General features: G+C 40.0%; 1 protein-coding gene across 4 annotated transcripts in view; it reads right to left on the minus strand.

The window, feature by feature from the left end:
* Positions 1–25,830, minus strand: part of ptpn13 (protein tyrosine phosphatase non-receptor type 13) — a 268,306-nt gene that overhangs the window by 120,153 nt on the left and 122,323 nt on the right. For all 4 annotated transcript variants that reach the window (XM_080191002.1, XM_080190993.1, XM_080190985.1 and 1 more), the window contains exons 7-12: positions 24,354–24,890; positions 12,813–12,908; positions 10,865–10,964; positions 8,568–8,787; positions 3,108–3,182; positions 1,669–1,843 (exon numbers count right to left, since the gene is read on the minus strand). In XM_080191002.1, the coding sequence (XP_080047128.1) occupies positions 1,669–1,843; positions 3,108–3,182; positions 8,568–8,787; positions 10,865–10,964; positions 12,813–12,908; positions 24,354–24,890 (1,203 nt within the window). The remainder of the gene's footprint in view (positions 1–1,668; positions 1,844–3,107; positions 3,183–8,567; positions 8,788–10,864; positions 10,965–12,812; positions 12,909–24,353; positions 24,891–25,830) is intronic.

Genomic DNA, 25,830 nt, shown 5'->3' on the forward strand with positions numbered 1-25,830 from the left:
GAATGCCTTCTTCATCACTCTGTCCACCTGTGAGTTACTTTCAAGGAGCTATGAGCCAGTACCCCTAGATCTTTTTGTTCTATAACTACCATTAACTGAGTAAGTCCTGTCCTGGTTCAATCTACCAAAATGCATCACTTCACATTTATCTAAATTAGGCTCCATCTGCCATTTATCAGCCCACTGGCCCAATTGATCAAGATCCCATTGCAATCCTAGATAACCGTCTTCACTGTCCACTAATATTGGTGTCATCTGCAAACTTACTAACCATGCCTCCTATATTCTCATCCAAATCCTTAATATAAATGACAAATAACAGTGGACCAAGCGTTGATCCCTGAGGCACATTGCTGATGACAGGCCTCCAGTTTGGAAAACAACCCTCTACAATCACCCTCTGGCTTCAGTCATCAAGCCAATTTTGTATCTATTTAGCTACCTCACCCTGGACCCCGTGAGATTTAACCTTATGCAACAACCTACCATGCAGTATCTTATCAAAGGCCTTGCTAAAGTCCATGGAGACCACATCAACTGCACCACTCTCATCTACCTTCTTGGTTACCCCTTCAAAAAACTCAATCTAATTTGTGAGACATGATTTTCCACTCACTAAGCCATGCTGACTGTTTCTGCACAGTCACTGCATCTCTAAATGCCTGTAGATCCTATCTCTCAAAATACCTTCAAACAACTTACCCACTACAGATGTGAGGCTCACCAGCCTGTAGTTCCCAGGCTTTTCCCTGCAGCCCTTTTTAAACAAAGGCACAACATTTGCCATCCTCCAATCTTCAGGCACCTTACCCGTGACTACTGATGACTCAAATATCTCTGCTAGGGGGCCTGCAATTTCCTCCCTAGCCTCCCACAATGTCCTGGGGTACACTTCATCCGGTCCCAGGGATTTATCTACCTTGATGTGCTTTAAGACCTCCAGCACCCCCTCCTCTGTAGGATGTACACTCCTCAAGACATTGCTAGTTATTTCCACAAGTTCCCTAACGTCTATGCTTTTCTCAACAGTGAATACTGATGAAAAATATTCATTTAGAATCTCACCCATCCCTTGTGGGTCTGCGTATAGATGACCTTGTTGATCTTTAAGAGGCCCTACTCTCCCTAGTTATTCTTTTGGTCTTTATGTATTTATAGAAGCTCATTGTTTTGGCAGATTAGGCAAAGGAGAATCCAATCTCATGTTCCCCTTTTGTCCTCCTGATTTCTCTCTTAACTCTCTATACTCTTCAAGAGCTTTTTTATGCAGTGGTTAGGATCTAGAACGTGCTGCATGAGGATGTGGCTTTCAAAATGGGAACAGGATAGTTATCTGAAGAAAAAGAAAATTGCAGGATATGGGGAAAGGCATCAGAATAGGATCAGGCAAATTACTCTTGCAAAAATCCAGCACGAATACGTTGGGTTGAATGGCATTCTTCTGTGCTGTAACCGTTCTATGGTTTTCTGTGTTAATAATTAACCGTTATTTTCAAGATGTTGGTTTGCACTGGTGGAAAATGGAATTTACCTCAATGTCTTGCTGGTCCAGAAAATATACAAACTCTAGATATTGAAAGAATTACTATGCCAATACTCAAACCTCGGCTCTCTTCTGGGAATGTTAAACACAAAACCAATAATTATAAACTGCAGCTATCCATCTACCTTTTAAATATGCCAAGGAAAAAAAATGATGTTCCACGAGGCCAATGTGAGCAACCACCATATCAAAAACATCTTTGCATGTTGACTTGGTGTCACAGGTCAATTCCAAGCATTGTCCACTTAACAATATGACGTTCACTTTTCGACGAATGTCCTCTCCCTTTCCATTCTTAGTCTGTAAACATACATTAATGAACATTAAGAGTTGATTAATATGCTGCCAATTTGCCTGACTACAAGCAAATGGGGTTTGACCTTTATAGTCCCTTAATGATTGTTACATTAAAAAAAATTCTAAACAGCTGTGAAAGTCTCAAAATCTAGTCAGCTAGATGTTGAAAAATGTGCACACACCCAACTTACATGCTTGTACAAACAATGCACTGAGTCAGCAATTCTTACAAAATGGACATGTGCACAATGTTGCAGCCCATTTTTCTGCAAATCAAATTAATTTGTTTAAATAAACCTCTAAAAAAATTAGGAATGCTTGGTTCAAGATCATAATTTAGTCTCTAGCTGATTTATTCTGGTGGAAGTCTAATGGAGCTTCAGTATGTGGGTTATCAGTAGGCGTCACCTAGTAACACCAATTATAACTCCTTCCATCCATTTATTGCTCACCAGGAGCAAGCTTATTGGAGCCTAGTTAGATTTCTCCTGCTTGTGGACAGGACAAACCTGGACAATGTTCCACACTGTTGCCAGTATTGTAATCATACAGGAACAGCTCGGCTAGAGGCATGGTTAGATTTTCAGCTGAGATGCTGTTGGAGACCACGGCCTACAGCTCAGTTATAGATAAATTTAACCCATATTAAATTTCCATTACTTTTGTTCTTCCAATGTCTGCTTTGCCTTCACATATTACTGTCCCCTGAAGTTAAGATGACTTCTATCCATTAAAAAACACTGATGTAAATGTGAAAAGGCAAGTCATCAGCAGCGATAAGTCTGTGTTACTTGTTGAGATGAGTAGCGTAATTCAGCATCAATATTCCAAGCATTGAAGTGAGTTCTCAGTATCTGAAATATTGATGCAACACTGAACCACCCTGCACCTGCAGAATGCATGAACTGGGTATTGCTTGCCTTAGAGGCAGACAAGAGTGCACTCCTATCCCCTACTCTTCCAATAGCTCCACATCTTCATTCATCTCTTCCACTCCCTTTTGCCTCTCTCTGCCTCCCTACTCCACCTATCATTTCATTTCTGTCTTCTCCCTTGGCTCCCCCACCCCATCCTTTATCAGCTTCCTGGCCCGATATACTTTATCTATTTATCCTCCAGTTTATAAATTTGCTGAATAATAAGACTGGCCCTAATCTTGATGCAATATTATGGGATATTGACCAGTTTTTAAAAATAAAAATGGATTAAGCTTTGAACAAATTCAGCAGATGAACAAACAATTAATATATTTTCCCACTAATCTTACCAGAATTGATGTTGGAAGATCCAGTGCAACAGAATGATCACCGATCATTTTAACAAACTCGGGTCCAAAGAAATTCTGAGGTGGAAAAATAAAGAATGTTTCAATAACTGCTGTACAATAAAAAAAACAATGAGACCAACCTGCAGCAGTAACTAAACATGCTCATCCCAAATTTAAATGATTTGTCAGCTGCCTATGAAGAGCCACCCAAGGATGGGGGAAACTGCTCCCTTTCTGACATTCTACTGTGCTAAATGTGTTAAAATAATTTGTCACATCTATTTTCTGCAGGAGAAATGGTCAAAAGCAGCTGGCCTAGAAACTCATAAGATGGGAGTTCAAATCCCAACATGGCCAGTTGAGAAAATAAATTCAATAAATCTGGTAAGTTGTGGGCAGGCAACAGAAACAAGAAAGAAGTCAGGAAGACAGCCAGATTGTAATAAAAAACTGATTCACGAGACTGCAGCCCCACACCATGTGGTTGATTCATAACACTTATCTGAAGCAATGCAATCAACTACTTATTTGTAAAAAAGTAAACATTACTCAAGAAGGTCCATGACCACCTTTCAGATGAAACTAGGGATCAGCAACAAGCTCAGCCATGCCTGTGTCAGCTACATCCCCAGAATAAACAAAAGTCACTGTTGAGAAATAGTACATTCGCTAAATCACATTTTCATCATGATTGAACACTTCCAGATTAGAGATAGTGAGCAAAGATAAAATGCTCCCAAAACTATATTTTATCTAATCTTAGAAAAAAATCCTTATTACAACACTAACATTTTTATTCCACATGGCAGCTAAACTTGTCTTCAAGTAGGTTAACAATTTAATACCTAAAAATTTAATGGTCTTTTACTGTCCTGAGCCCACACCAATCAAGAGCTGGGTGGAGACTGCCCAATGGATATCTTCATCCACTGGTCTGCAAAGGATTCAAACCTGGGTTGCAGAAGTAAAATAACAGGTCATCATACCTTAACCAGCCCCCAAACTGCACTAAACCAGGATGTGAACACATTGAAAAATACCAGTACAAAACACTGCTTTACACTAATAGATAATAATGAAAGCAATTTACTGTTTTTACAGGAAGTGTGAAATAAAAACAGAAAATGGTGGATAAACTCAGCAAGCCTGGTAGCATCTGTGGAGAGAGAAACACAGCTAATGATTCAAGTGCAAATGACTCCCAGAGTACTTAAGGAAGTGGTCCTTGAAATAGTGGATGCATTGGTGGTCTACTTCTCAGATTCTATTGACCCTGGAACAGTTCCTATGGATTGGAGAATAGCTGCAGTAACCCCACTAATTAAAAAGGGAGGTAAAGAGAAAATAGGAAATTATAGACCAGTCTGATGTCAGTAGTGGGAAAAATGCTATAATACATTGAATCCATTATCAAAGATTTAATAGCAAAATACTTGAAAAACAGTGGCAGAATTGGACAGAGTCAGCATGGATTAAGAAAAGAGAAATTATGCTTGACAAATCTACTGCAATTTTTTAAGGGTATAACTAATAGAGTTGATATGGGGAGCTTGTGGATGCAGTTTCAGAATTCGACATGGTCCCACATAAGAGCTTAGTGTGTAAAATTAAAGTTCATGGTGTTAGCGCGAGTGGGCGAACACGATCACTATGGACTCAAGAGTCAGGTTCAACAGCGGTACAGCTTTATTTTAACGTCGACGGAGGTGCAGTCAGGACATACAAACCGAACTGTCCCGAAAGCACACTAAAGACCCACCGCAATGGGCTAGTTATACCTGAACTTGATACATTGTACAATTCAAACGCTAATGTTTTGTTTACAGTATTCGACTCTGACCATCCTGTTTCGATGTCTTCAAGTATTGTAACGATGTTTTTAAGTGTGTGTTAATCGTTTCTGTCTGATGGGTTTATAAATGGTCTAGAATCTCCGGGGTTTGAACAATGGGTGTTTGACTATTCTCAGGAAGTTTGTGGGGCCAGGGATGCTTCCTTAGTTATGCTAATCCTTAGGCATCTCCATAGAGGGTTGCTTGATTAGATCAGAGGTGCTGATTTGGTTGGATGGGGGCGTACTTTTTAATTTAGTTCCTGTAGTTGCCATCCTGTCCGGTTCCCTTTGTGTGCTAGCCCTCATTTGCATTCTAAAAGCATGTCCTTGCCTGCTGGTCTGTGTCTGTTCCCTTGTGACCTTTAGTGGGGAGGCTCTGAGTGCAACTTTAGTCTGCTTCCATACTGTGTACCAAATTTGTTGTCCGATAACAATGGGATTGGTGGTGGTGTACTGAAGGATAGAAAACTAGTTGGCAGACAGGAGACGAACAGTACGACAGTACGACTAAGTGGCAGACAGTGATTGGTGGAGTACTGCAGGGATCAGTGCTAGAACCCCAGCTATTCAGAATGTATATCAATGAAATAGGTGAGGGAACTGAGTGAGATATTTCCAAGTTTGTCGATGACACAAAACTGGGGAGGAGGGTGAACTGTGAGGAGGTTGCAGAGACGCTTCAGTATGATTTGGACAAGTTGAGTGAGTAGGCAAATGAACAGATGTCGTATAATTTGGTTAAATGTGAAGTTATCCAAAAACAGAAAGGTAGATTATCTGACTGGTTATAGATTGAGAAGAGAAATATGCAATGAGGTTCAGGTGTCCTCGCACATCAGTCACTGAAGGTAAGCATGCAGTAAAGAAGGCAAATGGCATATTGACCTTCATAGCAAGAGAATTCAAGTACAGGAGCAGGAATGGCTTGCTGTAGTTATACAGGACCTTAGTGAGACCTGAAATAGTGTGCAGTTTTGTCTCTTCATCTGAGGAAGGACAGTCAATCTATTGCCAGTAATGGAGGCAGTGAGATCAAGGGAGGGAAGTATTGGAAGTGGATGTTATGGGAGGCTAGAGAGGAAATTGCAGACTGACTAGAAGAGATAGTTGATTCATCAACAGCTATAGTGAGGTGCCTGAAGATTGGCGGGGGCAAATGTTTGACTTTTGCTGCAGGGAAAAGCCAGGGAACTAGAGGCCTGTGAGTCTAATTTCTGTAGTGGATAAGCTGTTTGAAAGTATTCTGAAAGACAGGACCTACTGGCATTTAGAGAGAGACAAGGACTGATTGAAGACAGTCAGCATGGTTTTATGAGTGGAAAATCATGTCTCAAATTTGATTGAGATTTTTGAAGGGGTGACCAAGAAGGTAGATGAAGGCAGTGCAGTTAACATTGTCTATATAGACTTTATAGCAAGGTCTCTGATAAGGTACTACATGGTAGGTTGCTGCACAAGGTTAAATCTCATGGAATCCAGGTGAGGTAGTCAAGTGGATACAAAATTGGCTTGATGAGTTGATTGTAGAGAGTTGCTTTTTCGAACTGGAGACCAGTGACCAGCACAGTACCTTAGGGATTGGTGCTGGGTCCACTGTCATTTGTCATTTATATTACTGATTTGGATGAGAATTTAGAAGGCATGGTTAGTGATTTGCAGATGACACCAAGATTGGTGGCATAGTGGACAGTGAAGAAGGTTATCCATGATTGAAACAGGATCTTGATCAGTTGGGCCAGTGGGCTGATGAATGGCAGATGGAATTTAATTTAGATAAGGTGAGGTGATGCATTTTGGTAGATTGAACTAGGTATGACTTAATCAGTTAATGGTTCGGTGCTGGGGAGAGTTACAGAACAAAGAGATCTAGGGGTACAGGTTCATAGCTCCTTGAAAGTAGAATCACAGGTGGACAGGTTGGTGAAGAAGGCTTAGCTTCATTGGTCAGAACGTTGAATACAGGAGTTGGGACGTCTTGTTGAAGTTGTACAAAACATTGGTACGGTCAAGCTTGAAATACTGTGTACAGTTCTGGTCACCCTATTATAGAAAGTGTATTAGACAAAAAAAAGTGGAGAAAAGATTTACTAGGATGCTACTGGGACTTGATAGTTTGAGTTATAAGGACAGGCTGGATATATTGAGATTGTTTTCCTTAGAGCTTGGGAGGCTGAGGGGTCATCTTATAGAGGTCTACAAAATAATGAGGGGCATACATAAGGTAGAAAGTCAACATCCCCCCCCCCCCAAGGTAGGGGTGTCTACAACTAGAGGGCATAGGTTTAAGATGAGAGTGGAGAAATAAAAAAAATGCCTTTCTGGACCCTTTTTGTATGTTGAGAGCGGTGAGTATCTGAAATGAGCTGCCAGAGGTAGTGGTAGAAGTGGGTATAATTTTGTCTTTTAAAAAGCACTTAGACAATTACATGGGTAAGATTTGCATAGAGGGATATGGGCCAAACGCAGGCAATTGGGGCTAGCTTAAATAGTAAAAATTGGGAGGCATGGGCAAGTTGGGCTGAAGGGCCTGTTTCCATGCTGTAAATCTCTATGCCTCTAATTCAGCTAGATGAAGTAGAGTAGCACATTACAGGGACTGTTTGACTCTCTTCCCGAGCCTGTTCTGGTGAGGAATTGGACGTTAGGACTGGGAAACTGGAAACTGTTGATTTGACATCGAGCATCAGAGGAATTGCAAATGGAGATGGAAAGGGGAGTGAGAATGGAGTCAAGATGCAAGGAGATGTGTTCTGTGGGGCAGGATCAGGCTGATACAATAGGTCTATCAGGCAGGTCTTGTATGTGGATTTTGGGAAGGAAGTAAAAGTAGACTGTGTCGGGTACTACAAGGTTGGAAGCTGTGGAGAGAAGATCTCCAGAATTGATGAGAATTTAGAATTTAAAAAGTAAATCCCTGCAGTATGGAAAGAGACCATCGAATCTGCACCAATTCTTCAAAAGATCATCATACCTAGACCCTCCTCTCCGTCCTATCTTTGCAACCCCACACATTTACTATGGCCAATCTACCTAATCTGCACATCTTTAGAATGTGGAGGAAACTGAAGCATCCAGAGAAAACCCATGGAGACACAGGCAGAACATGCAAACTCTACACAGTTACGCAAGGCCAGAATTGGACCTGAGCCCCTGGCGCAGTGAGGCAACAATGCTAACCACTGTGCCACCATGATGCTAGTGTCACCACTGACGAGGTCATTGACTATTGTGGCTCGATGTTCAGTCATGAGGTTCTGATCCAGGGGGAGGTAGAAGAAACCACCTGAGAGTTAGCACTCTGCCTCTGCAAAGTGAAGGTCAGTGTGCCAGACAATAACAGCACCATCCTTGTTGGCAGGTTTATAACAAAGTAAGGGTGGGACTTGAGAGAAAACAGTGCAGCAAATTTAGAAGGAGACAGGTTGGAGTGAGTAAGACGAGCAGAGAAACTGAGACCACCAAGGTCACTCCCACAGTTCTCGATGAAAAGTTCAAGATCAGGTAGGTGGTCAGATGGAGAGGTCCAATTAGAGGGATGAGGCATGTAAAGGATTCCTGCCTAAAGAAGTGAGCACGGAGACTACTTTACACTAAAGCTTCCTGCTTAAAACAAGTGATGCTCTTACCTTCAGTTTTCTTTGTGTTAGTGAGGTTTCCATTCCTAGATCTCTCAAAGGATCCCTGGTGATGTCTAACATGGATGCTTTGACCATGTCAGTTTGGTGACATCCTGATTGAAGCGTTTTTCGACTTAACCTGCTTTGGAGCTGCTTTAGTTCTTCCTCCTGACGTTTCAACATTAACTCCTGGCTCAATACATTATCATCTCCTGGAACCTCATATGGACTGAGGAGTTTAAAAAGGTTTAATTTAGAGGGTTTTATGAATGCCTTCGTTGATTAGTCACTCTTTTTTTCTTCAATAAAAAGTTTCAAAATTCTTTTTAGTCTATGTGAATTTTCTTTCTCCCCTTGTTGGCCTCCTTTATGTAACTGGCCATTTGCCAACTGCTCGACAAGTTGGCAAAACTCAATACCGCCCTATAAGCAAGTCATATATGAACAGCAGCACAGGATGACTCACTAACTTGTTTCTTCCCTCTGTTTTGGATCAGGACACCATTGGTGGCCTGGCTTGTTGTGCATGAAAATTACAACTCCATGACTCAACCGATACAATACACTGGATCAGCTTTTGCTTTCAACAAAGCAGAATTCCAAAACAAATACTCACTTGGTGTTTTCATCAAACTACTGTTAATAATTCATTGGGTGGGGGAGAATGGCAAACTGACTCCCAGTGGATGAAAGCAAAAGTTTTAAAATTTGTTTCCCTAAACAACAGCAATAGCAATGCCACCAAAACATAGCCAACACAACCATGTGTTTACATTTGGAGCATAAGAAAAAGCAAGGCAAAATTTCTAAATGCAAAAAATACTCTTTATAGTAAGGTTTCAGTTCATGTTTCCTTCATTACAATTCATATGGAAACATAACACTATAACAATCATTGTTGTTTCAGTAGCAATAAAATCTCTGAATTAAATTCCATTGGTACTTACAGTAAATATTCAAGGACGCATGCAGCAAAGGTTATAGTATTTAAAAGTGCATGTCATTACATCATATTAAAAAGTTCTCATTGTTTCTTTCCCATAACTTTATAATGTGAAGTGATATATCACTCCCATTCTATTTTTTCCCAGTACTATTAGTGCCAAAAAATACACACAAATCTTTCAATTTTAACATCAAATGCCAAGACACAAAAAACCTTTTCCCACTTATTTTGTCATGATCGTCCAACTATGGACAGGATTCTTAGTGGAAAGATCCAAAAGTTGGTGAGTTAAAACATGTTTGCTTTTCATGGGACATAATTGCATTCAGTATCTCTTGTCCCCAGTCAAACTGCCATTTCTCAAGTGGTGACTAATATGTTTGCATTACGATTTTTCACTCTCCTATCCCTAAATCCATTTTGCTAAAATGTTTTCAAACAAAGCATACACCATCTTCTCCATTAACATATCACAGTAACTATTTTCAATAAAGCAGCCATGTCAGTTTTCTACAATGACTTTCTACTCTGATTAACCAGCAGACTAGACACCTACTGAAAGTTTGAACTGGTGTCAACCATTGGGTAAGCAAGATGCTGCTGTGTTACTCTTTGTACATTTCTCATCCCTAGAGCCCCACTCTAATCTCAGATTATTAATTTTTTGTGGAGGGACCACCTCAATTCATTTTGGTGAGACTACAAATCACGAATCATGTTTTGGGAAGATGCATGAATAAACACCTTGACTGTTGACGCTTCATACTGGTTTCTCATTTTTCCCAAATGCTATGCTTAAATTCAGTTAAACTGCATTAAAATAGAAAAGCACTAATCAGTCATGGAACTTATCCACACATTAACCTCCCTTATTAAGTAGCAACCCTAAGAACAGAGTTACCAATGGTCATTTTTTTAAAAAGGTGAACTTCTCCACAACATAAATTATGACATTTTTATTTATCACTGGTTTCTGTAATTGGGATAATCCTAGTGATTGCTTCACGGTCATGTTTCAAAATAATCTGGTTGTCTAAAATTAAAGCGCAAAGTTAGGATTTATAATTTACCAACTGCACACATTTACCACAATAAAACAAAAGCATTCAAGAGATTATAGCATAAAGTTATTCATGAATTGTCAAGATATGTATGCTATGTGTGCAGAAAAAGGGGATAAAAACCTTGTGGTGAACTGATGAACAGAGTCCCACTTTCCGTTATAATGTAAACTCTCTAGGGTTTATGAAAATTGATGAAGAATTAACTGAGACCAAGCACCATACGCATTTTGTGACTGAAGTCTTACTTCATAAGCTACTGGATCTGTTTTCTGAATTGTAAAAATATTATAAAGTACCTGGACCTCTTGTTTGGAACGTATGAGTCTGCCAATGACTCATCTTCCCCAGCAAGACCAGCTTGAGAACTGTACCTTCTAATATCATCATTCCTGTGGACTGTCAGTCGAGAAAAATAGAATTGTTTGCATATCTAAATCACACAAATACATGTTTAGCTATTAAGTATTTCACTAAAACAACTTGCATTGATATAGCACCTTTATCAGAGTGTAACATCCCAAGACCCTTCACAGGTACATTATTCAAAAGAAATTTAACACTAAAACACATAAGATATTAGGACATGGGACTAGAAGCTTGGTCAAAGAGGTAGGTTCTCAGTAACAGTTGAGGCGCCGTAAAGAAGAGAAGAGGCTTAGGATTGTAATTAAGAGTTTAGGACCATGGCAACTGAAGACACAGCTGCTAACGATGGAGTATTTAAAAATCAGGGCTGCAAAGGCGGTCAGAGCTTGAGGGATAAAAGGTTAGAGAGCACAAAGTATTGCTTTTTTCAGCATGTATGAATGCATTCTCAAAAGGTCAGTTTATGATATTTCTGTGTTTGTAGGAATTTTATTCAGATTTGCAGATACAGTGGAACTTCTGACATCAACTGGGCATTATGCACACTCTAATTGAACTACTAACTTGCACTTTTCAGAACTAGCTCTGTCCCTTGTGGATTTTGATCTGAAACACACATTAGAAAATTCTCTGAAGATCAACAATTATATCCTGAGATCTGAATTGTGCGGATTGATATACTGTATAACCCATATAAAAGTTTACATTGTCACGGTTGGCAGAAGACGGTTTCATCTGAACTTTGTCACTTGTTGAGCTGTGCAGGAATCATAAACCAAAACACAAAACTGAGATTTTTAAATTGGAGGTGTTGGGTAACCAGGAGCAAATGCAGGTCATAAAAGATAGATCAGAGCACAAGTGCAGAGCTGCATATAGTCAACAGAATGTTGGATGAGCTGAAGGGGAAAGGCTAACAAAGCAGCACTGGAAGTCAAGTCCAAACACAAAGGTAATGATGAGGCAGTTGATGGGTTAGAGTAAAAGGCACAGGGGGATGAAGTTAAGAAGCTGGAGATAGATGGTCTTTAGCATGAAAAGGATATGGGGGCAAAGAATTGGTGAGAAAATGGAGTATAGAGTTGCAAAATGCCTGGTTCACACCAAAATAGTAACCAGCAGTGGGAAGGATGCTGACAATCAATCTAATAGCACGGACAATTAATGGTCTGCAAAGTGGTGGAATAGTAGTGCTCGGTGTCATCAGTATATAAATGGAAGTTGACCCCACGTGTGTGGATGTTACCACAAAGGATAGATGAGGAGGGGATAGGGAGACACAGAAAGACCCTGGGGAACTTTGGATTAACAGTGCAAGTGCAGAAAGAGAATCTATCACTGGAGATATTTTGCTTATGATTAACAATGGATGACTGGAACCAAGTTGGGCAGTTCCATTTAGCTGGAGGAAGATGGTGTCATTAACTGTATGAGGTATCAAGGAGGCAGAGAAGATACTGCATCATTGTCAGAAGCGCAGAGGATGTAATTTGTGTCTTTGGTTGGGGCCACTTGCTTTGGTGGCAAGATTGGAAACATTCACGTTTGGATGCTTGGGAAAAATGGGAATAGATTTTGGAATTGAAAGAACAATTGAAGAACCTGAGAGGGGAATGAAAAGTTGGAAATTGTAAGAGTTTGCATGGAAAAGGGGATTGAGGTGCATATTTCAAGTCAGATGAAATAACAGCAGTTTTGAAAGAATAGGGGCTGCACCCAAGGAAAGGAAATTATTAATACCAGCTAGCATGGAGGATGGGGTCAGGGGGACATTGAATTGAGTTGACAGCACTCAAGTGGCATTGTGTCAAGAAATCAGTGGGTGGGTATCAATGATAATCAAGAAATACCATAAAACATTAGTATGTCTGAAGTTACCTCGTCGATAATCTGCGTCAGAAGAAATAAGAGATGGGCTTTCACTTGCTGTGCTGTATATATCACTATGGCGAGGTGAATATAATCCTGTAGGTTCTGGATAAACATATCAAAGAAAAATCAACATACTATAGAAACGAGATCTTGATGATTTTGACGTACAATTAGCATTAACATTAAAAAATACTGTTGGCTCTTCAACATAATAAATGACATTATGTTGACCAAAAAAGGATAAAACTATACATGTGGCAGAGTTAATGATGTTCCCATTTTTTGAACCAAGGATAAAAAAAGTGAACATTCTCACACACTATCTTAACAATGCTGACTGGCTCTTTCCCAGTGGATAGCAACATATAGACTTTGTTGACTCTTATTTTGTTCTGTTAATCTGCCTGTAGGAGAAATTTATACAGAAAGCACACTACTCCAAAATACCTATGTTAGAACAAGGTTATATGCTTCCACTGAAAAACATTGATCAGTTCTAGGGATTGGAAACCTTCGAGGTGCCACCTTCATTAAATGGTACATTTGTTGTGGAGTCAAACAACAACTCAGAAGAAATGCCAGAACACTGACTGAGGCATTGACAGAAATTCAAGTTCCACTATAATGTCTGAATAGCAAGACGCCATATAAGTTACCTCTGTGCGCGCCACTAAAAATAATGAAATGTCAGAAAGCTCTTGTCCTGAAATGTATTGGATACTTTCTCTGGGTGCAGAAGCTAAGGCCTGCAAAGCAACTGAGACTGTTGATGCACCATAATATATAGGACCAACTGCAAGAATGCTGGAAAAATATGCCCCACCCCCCATTCAATTATGTCTCAGCCACACTAGGATGATTTGAAATGAACAAGGAAAGAATTATTAAACAACATAATTGTATGACTATCTAATCATAAAATCTCAGTACAGAATGGAGATTTTGCATTCCTTCATTGGCTAACATGATCTACAAATCTGTTTGTATTCCTAGCACGCCCCAAGCTCCATGACAATGATTTGTCAAAAAATCACTGGCCTTGGACATGCATTCTTTTCGTTTTCACAATATAGTGGGTGAGGCACTGCTGACTAGAAATGCATACATGTGTCCAGCCCGCCATACTGGAGACTTTAATGAGTCACATGGCACACCGAAAATAGGCTCTATGCAGTTGCATTTCTCAGCTAAGAACTTTTGGAGTCAAGACGCAAATTAATTCCTAGATAAGAATAACAGGAACAGCTATACACCATTTCCAAGTCTGTTCTGTCATTCAGTTCGAACACAGCTGACCTGCATCACAATTCCATTTACTGATCTTGGCTCCATAACCCACCCTTAACTAACAAAAATCTGTCACCCCCATTTTGTAATTTTCTATTCAACTAGTCTCAGATTTTTGAGGGAGACGTGTTCCAAGTTCTCACTACCCTTTGTGTGCAGAAGTACATCCTGATATCAATCCTGAAGGGCCTAGCTCCAATTTTAAGTAGTTTATTTACTAGTCACAAGGCAGGCTTACATTAACACTGCAATGAAGTTGCTGTGAAATTCCCCTACTTGCCACACTCTGGCGCCCTGTTCAAGTCAGTACACCTATCCAGCACATCTTTCAGACTGTGGGAGGAAACCAGAGCATCCAGAGGAAACACACGCAGGCATAAAGAAAAATTTAAATTCCACACAGACGTGACCCAAGCCAGGAATCGAACCCAAGTCCCTGGTGCTGTGAGGCAGCAGTGCTAACCATTGTGCTGCCCGAAGGTGATGTTATCTTGATCTTAATGCCCTCATCAGAGGAAATAGCTCCTTTCTATTTTCCTATACAAATCATTTGACAATCTTAAATACCACAACTAGTTCATTGCTTAATTTTCTTTGCTCAGGGAACTAAGAGCCTAGTGTATGAAACCTGTCTTCATAATATAGCCCTTTGAGCTCCCTCATCGTTCTGTTTGTTGGGACATAGCTACTTTAAGGCAATGGGTCAGGTGACCCAGGGGATAGGGTGATCTGCCTGGGGAATGCCTGGGAGGGCAGTTGTAGTTTGGAGTGTGAAGCAAATAAGAACTTCAATAAATACCTGCCTTCCCCAACATCTGGCTGTGGTGAGTTCTTGGGGATACAGTCCAATAATAGAGAATTCAACACTGGCAGCAAAGGTTGGAGTGAGCGGCAGCTGATGAGGTGAAGGATTGGGACGTTCACCGCAGACTGCTGAGCTCCACAATGCAGAGTGGAAAGTAGGTGGCATGGTAGCGCAGTGGTTAGCACTGCTGCTTCACAGCTCCAGAGGCATAGGTTTGATTCCCGGCTTGGGTCACTGTCTGTGTGGAGTTTGCACATTCTCTTTGTATCTGCGTGGGTTTCCTCCGGGCGCTCCGGTTTCCTCCCACAGTCCAAAGATGTGTGGGTTAGGTTGATTGGCTATGCTAAATTGACCATTGATGCGTAGGTTAGAGAATTAGTGGATGAAGTACATACGGATGAGGGGGTAGGGTCTGGGTGGGATTGTGGTCGGTGCGGACTCGATGGGCTGAATGGCCTCTTTCTGTACTGTAGGGTTTCTATGATTCTATGATTTCTGAAACCTCTTGGAAGATGGGTGAAACCACGGGGGTAAGAGGCATGGTGGAAAACAGTGATTTGAATGGACTCGGGCGCTATCAACAGTTGCAAGTCTGTCTCCACAGCTTTCGCTGGCAATAGTCATTGCGATGCCATCATAGAAGGACTTGGTCGTCAGGTGATGGGGAATACTGAGTGCTCAGGGAGAAGAAAGCGCAGGAACCAGATGTCAGGGAACACAGGTTCTTATTGCAGTTCTCACTCGCTCCACACTCCAAACTAGAACTGCCCTCCCAAGGTGGTCCCTGGGCAGATCAAACCAGCTCCAGAGTCACCTGACCTGTTCCTTTGAAGGGACTATGCTCCAACATATGTAACATCCTCAAAGGCTAATATTCCAGACTTTACGTATTGAGGCTGATGAAATTTGAATCCATGTCCCCAGATTATTAGTCTGGGTCTGTGAATTAAGAGTCCAGTGATTTTACCACAATGCAACCTTCCCCCCTGCCCCCATGAGAAAATCTATTGACGATTAAAAAATAATTTAAATTAGTCCTTTTTGTTGGAATTTTGTAAGAAGCAAGGGATGCAAACAAAAGTTGAAGTAAAGTCATGCTACATTCTGAGTACTGGTTTTGGTGCAAAATTTAGTCAAATGCTAGGTAAATTTGTCATTACCATTTCAAATATTAGAACATATAGAGATTTACTAGCTTTTGTTGTAAATTTTGAAGTAAATCATTGTTAAAGTTACACTGTCGTACACTGATAAAGACCATAAAAAATAGGAGCAGAATTAGGCCACTCGGCCCATTGAGTCTGTTCCATCATTCAATCAATGCTCATATTTTTCTCATCCCCATTCTCCTGCCTTTTCCCCATAATCCCTGATCCCCTTATTAATCAAGGACCTATCTATCTTAAAGACACTCAATGACCTGGCCTCTGCAGCAAAAAGGTCCATAGATTAACTACTGTCTGCCTGAAGAAATTCCTCCTCAGCTCTGTTTTAAAGTTTGTGCCCTTGGTTCTAGTTGTTCCTACTAGTGGAAACACTTGCTCCATGTCCACTCTACCCAGGCCTCACAGTATCCTGTAAGTTTCAAGATCCCTTACATCCTTCTAAACTCCAACGAGTACAGACCCAGACTCCTCAACCATTCCTCCTATGACAAGCTCTTCATTCCAGGGATCATTCTTGTGAACCTGCCCTGGATCTTTTCCAAGGCCAACACATCCTTCCTTAGATATGGGGCCCAAAACTGCTCACAGTACTCCAAATGAGGTCTGGCCAGAGTCATATACAGCCTGAGAAGTACATCCCTGTTCTTGTATTCTAGCCCTCTTGATATCAATGCTAACATTGCATTTGCCTTCCTAGCTGCTGACTAAGCCTGCACGTTAACCTTAAGAGAATCTTGAATAATGACTCCCAAGTCCCTTTGTGTTTCTGATTTTCTAAGCATTTTCCCATTTAGAAAATAGTCTATGCCTCCATTCCTCTTTTCAAAGTGCATAACCTCACACTTTTCCACATTGTATTCCATCTGCCATTTCTTTGCCCACTCTCCTAACCTGTACCCCCCTGCTTCCTCAATACTACCTGTCCCTCTGATGCAAGAATTCTTAATGTTCATGTGGCATTCTTCTCAGGTGTTTAAACAGAGACATGAACCTTTCTTATAAAAAATTAATGCTGAAATAATCTACTTCCAGGAGTAAATATTACAATGAAGTTAATGCCACCTTTAACATAAAGAGAATTTTGAACATGGAATCATTTTCTCATGCTTCCAGTGCATTCTTTCGAGGTTTAAACATTTTAAGCATATTTAAAAGTACTGTAAACAGCTCAGTATGAACGGAAGTATTTAGTTGATTATATGCTTATACTTAAGGCCATTACAAGTGATTGGCTGAAAGCAGTTTCAGGCAGTTAATAAATCTTAGTTTATTCTTCAAATTACAGAAGAATCTCTTTAAATTCTTGGTCAACAAGAGCAGAGAAGGGAACATTCAAGAAATCGGATTAATAAAAATGCTTTTCTTATCTCCATATTTTAGAATTGCACTAAATTTATAATACTACTAGCACAACGTTAACATGATTAACTGCATTCTCTCAACTTCCTTGCACGATGAAACTGCTTAAATGACACCAATACCACAAGAATAAAGAATTCCCTTAGGACGATATTCTCAAAATAGGAGCAGGCCATATAAACGATGAAGTTTCACATTAGCTGATGAAAACAACAGAGCTAACACAGGTAAAATCATGATTTACTGAGCGTGGTGGCAACATCAAATGAGTGGTTTTGGAGATAATGATCTGACTGAACATTCAAGATTTAAACAAAAAAAAAAATTCCCCCCATCATAAGTTGGACGAATTCAGTGCTTACATTGGAAAAGCACAAATCAAAGCAGGATGAATGGGCCCTAGAAACACCTGAAGACTTCTTTCTTATGTGATTGGAATTCAAGCAAGCTTATACAATAGTAACATTGCTTTATCTTGTTGAAATATAGTTTAAATCAGGTCAATATCTTCCAATATGGACTGAATGCAGGGAATATTCAATCTGGATTGGACAACATGCTCTGGAGTTTCTTTAGATATTAAGTTTCACCAAAATAAATGTGTGCGCTTTATCTGCTTTCAGTTACACAAATCCTGCTTTTTTATTCATAAAAGGCATAGAACCAGCCAGCTCAATCACAACTATTCTTCACTCTGTCAGGTTGGCAACATTTTTTAAGACTTAATTTGTTCCTGTAGGTGCGTGATTTGAAATTTAATACTCAGCAATATCCTGGTCTAAATACAGATAACATAGGCAAAAATTGGAAAACAGAAAGAGGCACAGCCAAATTAGCGTGTGCAATTTTCAACATTGGTAGCAATCAAGAATGTGCACCTTTGCGTTTGCCCTCTTCAATCTAAAATAAAATTGCTAATGGTAGCAAGTCTAGATGATCCAAAATTTCAAAGTGAACTTTTAATTGTATTAATATAAATAAAATTTTGCTTGTAAGATCTTATGCATTCTCTTTAAAACCAAGCATGTCCAAAGTATTATTTTTCAAATAGAGATTGTGTTTATAGCAAATTGACTTTAGTGCCAAGCCATAACATGGAAAATATTATAAATTCCCTTTATGTTCAGTAAGAACAACACAGCTAGTGAGCACATCTGAATTAGTGACAAGCATTAATTGGTAAATTTTTAAAACTTATGTTTCTCCCTGCGTAACATTTGTTGGTCTGGCACCTCTGTATTCATTAGCCCTCCAAAATACAACCCACTTTGCAATATCAGTAACTGTATCCTGCTCACTCTCTACAGCACAAAAGATCTGTACTCCCCAAGGGAAGTTCTCATAACATTCACTACAGAAGGAAACCATTCAGCCCATCCAGTCTGCATCGACCTCAATCCCACACAGACCCTATTGCCATATGCCCTGCTAATCCCCCTGACACTAGGGTCAATTTAGCATGGCCAATCAACCTAACCCGCACATCTTTGGACTGTGGGAGGAAATCCACGTAGACATGGGGAGAATGTGCAAACTCCACACAGACAGTGACCTGAGGCTGGAACTAAACCCGGGTCCCTGGCGATGTGAGACATCTGTGCTAGTCACTGTGCCACCCAATCTCTCCTGTATTTGATTTTTATTGCAAAGATAACATGTAAACTTGATAACCAATTCCAGTGTTTTATGCTTAATGTTTAAGTTTATTTATTAGTGTTACAAGTAGACTTACATTAACACTGCAATGAAGTTACTTACCCGCTAGTCGTCACACTCCGGTGCCCGTTCGGGTAGACGGAGGATGAATTTAGTATGGCCAATGCACCTAACCTGCATGTCTTTTGGACCGTGGGAAGAAACCAGAGCACTCGGAGGAAACATATGCAGACACGGGGAGAGCGTGCAAACTCCGCACAGACAGCGACCCAACCGGAAACTGAACCCAGGTCCCTGGTGCTGCAAGGCAGCAGTGCTAACAACTGTGCCACCCGTATGGAAGCAAGACTAAAGGTGTTTGGAGTTGTTAAATGTCTGCTTTGTCACCTTTTTTGATAAATACATTTTTAAAAGGTGTCTGGGAATGTACCACATAATACATGAGCAATAATTAAAGCATTCATAAATGAAGGAACAGTGGCAGCATGGACACAAAATTGGAAGAGGCACAGCAAAATGTAGTGATCAGCAGTTGTTTTTCCAACTGGAGAGAGGTGTATAGTTGTGACCCATTGGAATTAACACTAGGACAACAGCTGTGTGACCAAAAGTTTGGATTAGAAGACATAATTGTAAACTTTGTAGAAGACACAATATTTGGCGATGTAGTGAACAGTAAAGAGGATGGCAGAAAACCTCAGGGAGCCAAACACACTGGTTGAATGTGCAGGTGAAATTTAATGCAAAACAACGTACTTAGAAAGACAAATGAGGATGCAATATAAACTAAATGGTACAATTTTACAGGTGGTTCAGGAACAGAAAGACTTGGGATTCACATACACAAAGCTTTGAAGGTTGTCAGGCAAATTGATGTGGCTGAAAAACTGTATAGGATGAGGGACTTTGGTTGTGCGGCGATAATGAAATGGGTGGGATTGTTTTCCCAGCTGGGAAGGTTTAATAGAGGAGTTCAAAATTATAAGAGATTACAACACAGTAGATGGAGAGAACTCATTTCCACTGGCAGGTGGTTAATACAGTAAGAAGTCTCACAACACCAGATTAAACTTCTTACTGTGTTTACCCCAGTCCAACGCTGGCATCTCCACATCAGGTGGTCAATAACCAGATGAAACAGATTTAAGATAATCTGCAGAAGAATAAAATGAGTGATTAGGGTAACTTTGTTTCGAGGCAAGTTATAATGATCTGGAATGATCACCTAGAATGATCTTATAATGATCTGATCTGGATGGATGATGGAAGCTGGTTCAATATTAATATTGAAAAGGGATTTTGATAAATGCCCGAAAAGAAAATATTCGATTATCTGTGGGAAAAGAACGAGTAGGATTTTACACAACTCCCACTGGAACATCCAGCATTGCCTTAATTGACAACTAAAGTAATGCAACAAGAGAAAATAGTAAAGAAGAAGAGAGAAGTCTCAATTTTAGCAAAATAGTATTTTGTATGAAAATAAACTGACATATTTGAAAAGTAAAATGGTCAAAATAAAGGGGACAAACACCAATACTTCACTTGTACGGTAAGACACTGGGATAGATAAGGCAGTAAGCAGTCCTTAAGCAGTGAGGGCGGCATGGTGGCAAAGTAATTAGCACTGCAGGTGCTGGAGTGTGGCAGCTAAGAGATTTTCACAGTAACTTCATTGCAGTGTTAATACAAGCCTACTTGTGACTAATAAATAAACTTTACTTTAGAAGCTATTTGAAATCGTGATAATCTGTAAATGTCTCCAATATGTAAAAACATTTAGAGAATGTTGGATTACCCATGGTAAGTGATTAAAATAGAGGTGCTCAAGTGGTTAGAATTAGTGGAGTGCAGATTTTGCAGAATGTTATAAAGCACAAGGGTGATAGGTAAATAGAACTTGGTGCAAATAGTAGGACACAGGCAGCAAATAATTGAATAATTGAAAGTTTACAGAAGGTAAAATGTGAGACACAAGCCATGGGTGCATTGGAATAATCAAGTACAGAACTTCAAAGGAATGGATATGGATTTCTGTAACAGATGAATTGAGGTAGGGTTGTGTTACGGAAGTGGAACAGGCAGTTCTTAGTGATGGCATGAAGATGGCAGGGAATTTGCATTGGTTCACCATCCATCTTCAAACCTACTTGCATGAAACATGGAAGGACTGTTGCGGAAATGTCTAATTTCATGATTTAAATGTTGTGGAAATATATTTAGTTTTGGGGAAATTAAATCTTTAAGTTTAAGATACATGAACAAAAATGTAGGTTTAAGAAATTGATTTACAAAACCTAGAGTAATTGTAATTCAAAAGGATGGCATAAAAAGGTTAGAGTTGGAGGTGTGAAAACCGTAAGCAACAGGTAGACCCTGAGTCTTTGTACAGACAAGATGTAAAACTTCATATGAGGTTTAAATTATACATATAGGCCCCAGATCAAAGAAAGGCTGGAGCAAAGAATAAATAAGAAAAGATATTAAAACAAATATATACTTTCTGGATCAATGTCAATGTCAACAAAATAAAGGAGATTGTCATCGATTTCAGGAAGCGTAAAGGAGAACATACCTCTGTCTACATCAACAGGCATGAAGTAGAAAGGGTCAAGAGCTTCAAGTTTTTGTATGTCCAGACCACCAACCTGCCCTGGTCCCCTCCTGGCGACACTATAGTTAAGAAAGCCCACCAACACCTCTCCTTTCTCAGAAGACTAAGAAAATTTGGTATGTCAGCTACGACTCTCACCAACTTTTTACAGATGCATCATAAAAAGCATTCTTTCTGGTTATATCACAGCTTGGTATGGCCCCTGCTCTGCCCAAGGTCACAATGAACTACAAAAGGTTGTGAATGTAAGCCCAATTCATCAAGCAAACCAGCCTTCCATCCACGGACTCTGTCTACCCTTCCTGCTGCCTCGGCAAAGCAGCTAGCGTAAAGACCCCACACACCCCGGACATTCTCTCTCTCACTTTCTTCCATCGGGAAAAAGATACAAAAGTCTGAGGTCACGTACCAACTAACTCAAGAACAGCTTCTTCCTTGCTGCTGTCAGGCTTTTGAATAGACTTACCTTGCATTAAGTTGATCTTTCTCTACATCCTAGCTATGAATGTAACACTACATTCTGCACTCTCGTTTCCTTCTCTTTGAATGGTATGCTTTTCTATACTGCGCGCAAGAAACAATACTTTTCACTGTATGTTAATACATATGACAATAAAAATTAAATCAAAAAAAAATCAGAGGACGAGTTTGGAAAATGCAGTTAACTAACTGAAATTACTATCTGTGACATCCCAGTGAGTGCCATGGAGATAGGTTGGAGTCTTTTGTTTTTGGTTTATCTGTGATCTTCTATCAAAAAAAGTTAGTCATCTTGGAAGACTGAAAAGGCAGTGGTGCATTTGCCAGCAGCCAGAAAGGCACAGAGTCTAACAAAAACCAAGGGTGTTCCTGATTTAGAGTCACTAAACAGGAATTGCATGAGAGGTCTATAATAGAAAAATTTAAATTCAAGGGGAATTAAAATTGTCAGATTAGTCTGGTAAAGCTAGTGGATGAAAGCAATGATGGAGAATGATAGATAGCTGGAAGTGCCATATTAGGAAACATAGGAGAGTTAAAATGAATCCCTAAGATCTGTGGCACACCTTGACTTGATCCCAGGAGTGCAAGAACACTCAAGTTCCAGGATAGTACAGCGAAACTCTGTGCACAAGATCAGATCAGAATGGGAAGTGGTCTGTGAGATTTTCAGGTTTAAATAACAAGGTTTGTGAAATATTGTGTCAAATTAGTAGCATTTGCCTTGTTTAATTCTTGTAAACTTTGTTCAAATTCTGAAACTTTATAGTGTAATTCTTTCAGATAAGTAGGAGTTCATTTTCTTTTAAATTGATGGTCTCCCTTGAGATCATTACATTGAGATAATAATATTGGGACCCTAAGCCGGCATCAAATTTAGGGGATTTAAGTAATCTCTGTAACCCAAAATCTTTATTGGTATTTCTCCTTTTCTAACATCCATGTGAAGTATCCCACGTCACCTGCCTCAGTTCAAGAGCTTAGCTGTTCCTATTTTCCTAATTCTCACTTTCCATGCCGCTGTTCCAAATTCATCCATCAGTGCAAATAACATTTCTTAATTTACCCCCATCCATCCCATTCCTGAGTTTCCATCTCACTGACTAACAAACTGAGTTCCATCTCATCTCCCTAAATTTAGAGCACCCACTCCTCACTGATTTCAAAAACTACACCCCCAAACCTCCATTCATAATCTCCATCCTTCTCTGCAATGTATTCCAAGTAGTTGCTGCTCTCTGCCATTGTATTCAGGGGACATTACTGATCCAGGGGTTCTCCAGATAGCAGTTGGTGAATCTGGAGGGGAGCGGTGGGGAAGAACTGCAGAGGAAAATTGAAGTCACTGATTGCTGGAGAAGAATCACTGAGAAGGACTGTGAATCCAATCTGAACTTTTACCCATTTTGGGTAAGAGGTCGCAGCCAGAAACATATGGGGATGGACCCTGGCAATTGGAAGGGAAAACAGAAGCTCTGCAGGGATGGAGGAAAAGGGATGGGTGTTGAAGAGTTGTCACTATGGCTGGAGGAAGATGAGAGAAAAGTGTTGGGAAACATTAGGATTCAGGTAGAGGGCAGCGGGCGATCGATTCTTCCGTGCCTGGAAGGAGGATGTGTGGGGGGTGGGGGAGGAAATCACTCATGGAGGCCAGCGGTAGCTGGGGGCAGGTAGTGACAGATCTCTGTGTTCTAAAAGAAATAGATCTGCCCATGTGCAATGGTGACCTCTGCTGCAAGCTGCCGGCTTTCGGTCAGCTTAGGTGCCCACCCCACCCCCCCACTGCTGGTTGGAAACTGATCCTGCTTCATTTTTTCTTCAAAGAGATAAAATTTGATTTTTAACTCACCCAGAAAAAAAGCTTGATTGTCTCCCATTTTCACACTTGTTCAGCACTTAGAATTTCTTTGGTAAGTCTTTCAGAAGAAAGTTCTGTATACTATTTTGTTACTTTTGGAGATATCTTAAAACCACTGAAGGTATCTACCCATTAGTGATGGAACTTTATCAGTTACTTTCTCATTTAAGGCTACCTTTTATCAAGATGTTTTCAGGATCTTAAAATCGGCCCCTTACATCAATATCAAACACTTCCTTTCCATAATCACAAATAACAATCTATATTTGAACCCTCTTAAATCTTAGTATGACTATATTTTAAAATTATATACTGTGCTTACCATCCATATCCATTGCTTCTCTTAGCACTCGCAATTTCTTCTGCCGTTCTTTAATCCTTTCATAAGCCCCTGTGAGGGCAGATGAGATAGAAAGTTCTGGTGTCTGGTGAGATTTCTGAAGATCCATTGTAGTTGGCACTTGCCCCAAGTCTGTATACTTTACCTCTCTGGCTTGGACATTGTTCTTAATCTGCCTGCCTTTCCCTTGTGGACAAAAGCTGCCTTGATAATTATCTCCAGGGGATACAATTTTGTCACCATAAAAACCCAGGTCAATTGTGGAGGTCCAGTTCTTCTTATGACCAGGTGCTCCACTGGAATTTGGCTTCCTATTCAAATAGATAGATTTACATTGAGGCTTGTCATACAGATCTACTGTATCTTCATGCCCAGAGGCAGTGTGGTAAGAGTCTAAATCTGATGCCCTATTAGTAATCGCCAAGAACCCCATCGACTTGCTAAGCCTTCGATTCAGTGAGGCCTGCTCACAGAATTGTGCTTTGTGTTTTTCCATTGCCTTGGGAGCTCTACTGCGTTCTGCAAAAATAACAAATAAATCAAATTGTAGGTACACTTTACAAGAATAAAGCTGAACTGATGTTTTCTTAGTGGAGATGAGCATCCACTAATGCTAGACATTTGACATACCAATGGAAAACATCTGACAGAAAAGTGCAATAATTTTTTTAAAATATAAAATGTGCTTCCGGATGCTGGCTATAGATTTTCAGTATGTTTAATTTTAATAAGTTCTCCTAAAGCCATTCAGCAATAGTGAGGAACATTCTAATGGAGCCAGGAAATGACAACAGGTTTTCATTGTAAAATACCTACCATTTCCAAATGTAGAATTTTCTTCAAGAATTTAAGGTGTAGAATTTGTGGTGAGGAATGGCGAGACTAATCAGCACTAACCATTATTGAAGATTAAACTTGAAGTGCAATTTCAAACATCTCTACGTGCTCAGTTAAGCACAGAAAGCAGGAAGTTGCTGTCTGAATTACCCTACTTCACTATAGTGGTTATCTCACCAAAACCTTAAGCATTCAAGCACAGGAAGGACATGAAATTGCAGCACTCACCCACTGGATTCCCACTAATTATGCCAGAGGAAGCTTGTTAGGGCTGGTCGACTCAAGCTCCAGTGAATTTTTAATGTTGCGATAAGTCCTAATTACTAGCAGCAAAATTTTGAGCCTGAAAATTTACTTTTAAATGTGGTGCATTCCATTTATTTGGATTTTAATTATTGCTGGATCTTGTTTTTAATTTTCTCAAGACAATATTTCTTTTCTTCTCTAAATTAATTTCTGTAAATGATTTTACATTAAATTACACATTCTAACTTATACTTTCTAGTTTAAACTCCGCATGCCTCAGTAGGGGCTCTTCAAGTTGAGGAGAAATGTTCACCCTGTTCACAGGTACCAGGTTCCCTACAGAAGATACTGCATTGTTTCTGACACTCAATCATCA

Source organism: Carcharhinus amblyrhynchos, chromosome 1 (assembly GCF_965287045.1).
Source record: "Carcharhinus amblyrhynchos chromosome 1, sCarAmb.v2.hapA, whole genome shotgun sequence".
NCBI lineage: Eukaryota > Metazoa > Chordata > Chondrichthyes > Carcharhiniformes > Carcharhinidae > Carcharhinus > Carcharhinus amblyrhynchos.